Genomic DNA, 1,823 nt, shown 5'->3' with positions numbered 1-1,823 from the left:
AACAAAGTGACCCTGTGGGGTCACAGCGCTGGCGCTGCCGCCATTCACATGTTGGCCCTTAACAAAAAAACGGAGGGATTGTTCAACAGGTACATCCTGCAAAGCGGGTTCGCCGTCAGCCCTTGGGTCATGAATCCCAGAAGCTTGATGAGAAGGGTGGCGCTCGAGATAGCCAACCATCTTTATTGTCTTCCTTTCAAAAGGAACGGGAAAGAGAAGGAGAAGGATAAGGGATACGAGGAAATGGGAGATGAGGCGGGTCGGGAGAAGAAAGGACCGACGTATATATCGGATGTGGCGATTAGTGGAAGTGGAATGGAAAATGAGACGGAAAAATACAGCGAGGAGGAGGAGGAAGAAATGATGAAGTGTTTGAGGAATGTTGAAGTCGAACACTTGGGGAATATACTGAATATTTATTACGTAAGAAAATATTTTTTCATTCTTTTGTATGAAATTTTAGGCAATTATTTCTCTTTCTCTTTTTTATGTATATCTTCCTCGAAAATTTGAAGTATTCTCATTCAATTTCGAGTTATCGTTTTATTCATGAATTATCCTTTTCAAATGGTAATTATATAACATTCTTTTTCGATGAATTTTCGTTGGGATTTAGGCAATTACTTTTCTTTCTCTTTTTTATTTGTATCTTTCTCGAAAATTTGAAGTATTTCGAGTTATCGTTTTATTCATGAGTTATCCTTTTCAAATGGTAATTATAATATACCTTTTCGACGAATTTTCGTTGGGATTTAGGTAATTATTTCTCTTTCTCCTTTTTTATTTATATCTTTCTCGAAAATTTGAAGTATTCTCATCCAATTTCGAGTTATCGTTTTATTCATGAGTTATCCTTTTCAAATGGTCCTTTTCAATTATAATATTTTTTTCGACGAATTTTCGTTGGGATTTAAACAATTACTTTTCTTTCTCTTTTTTATTTATATCTTCCTCGAAAATTTGAAGTATTCTCATCGAATTTCGAGTTATCATCATTTTATTCATGAGTTATCCTTTTCAAAATTAATTAACATTCTTTTTCGACGAGAATTTTCATTGGGATAATTTTTTAATATTAATTATCCGTTTCGAGCAATTTTATATAATTGCAAGGGGATGATCGTTTTGATTTTTCACCTTTTTTGAAAATGCGATAATTCATACGCGTCTCTGGTTGAATATTTGCGCGAAGAATAATAAATATCGAGTATTTGTCAAACAGAATGTATTGAAGGTGCCATGCTGCCTTTTTCTACCAACCATCGAGGAGGAATCAAACGACGCTGTCGTGACGATGCATCCCTTAACAGCGATAAAAAAACGCTTATTCAGAGATATACCATTTATTATGGGAGTAGTTCAGGAAGAAGGACTCGTGAATACGATCGGTAAATTCTAAAAAGAAAATTTTTTACTGTTTTTAATATACATGTCTTATTACATTATAAGTTGTATAACTTGTAGACGATTCAATTTTAAGAATGGAAAAAATATTCAGAACTTGATTGCTACATCCAAATGCAACTATAATTAAAATATGTGCCTCGTTTCATAAAAATGTCGATCAAATGTTTTTAATCGAAAAATCAACAAATTTACAACATTTTTCGTTTAAAATCATACACTTTCTTTTTACAACGAAACAAAGTATATATTTTAATCTTTATTCATCCCTGGATATATACACCTTAATAAAAATGTAATAATTACAATTTCAGGAACAAGAAAAATTCGAATTTTAAATTTGATCTTCATAGTTAACAAAATTAACGAGTTTTTGAAACATTCTGTTATTATTAAAAAAGAAAAAAAAATCAATTCGA

General features: G+C 31.9%; 2 protein-coding genes across 6 annotated transcripts in view; one reads left to right on the top strand and one right to left on the bottom strand.

Annotated features, from left to right (window-relative positions):
* Window positions 1-1,823, bottom strand: part of LOC102680558 (polypyrimidine tract-binding protein 2) — a 503,794-nt gene that overhangs the window by 418,101 nt on the left and 83,870 nt on the right. The gene's annotated exons all lie outside the window — the stretch shown is intronic.
* LOC116186898 (juvenile hormone esterase-like) overlaps window positions 1-1,823 on the top strand; it is a 7,521-nt gene that overhangs the window by 2,781 nt on the left and 2,917 nt on the right. The window contains exons 5-6 of the mRNA XM_031515487.1: window positions 1-423; window positions 1,223-1,388. The exon at window positions 1-423 is cut by the window's left edge and continues 2 nt beyond it. Coding sequence (XP_031371347.1) covers window positions 1-423; window positions 1,223-1,388 — 589 coding nt within the window. The remainder of the gene's footprint in view (window positions 424-1,222; window positions 1,389-1,823) is intronic.

This window comes from Apis dorsata, unplaced genomic scaffold, assembly GCF_000469605.1.
Source record: "Apis dorsata unplaced genomic scaffold, Apis dorsata 1.3 scaffold_73, whole genome shotgun sequence".
Classification (NCBI taxonomy): Eukaryota; Metazoa; Arthropoda; class Insecta; order Hymenoptera; family Apidae; genus Apis; species Apis dorsata.
This window is presented reverse-complemented; position numbering and strand designations above follow the sequence as displayed.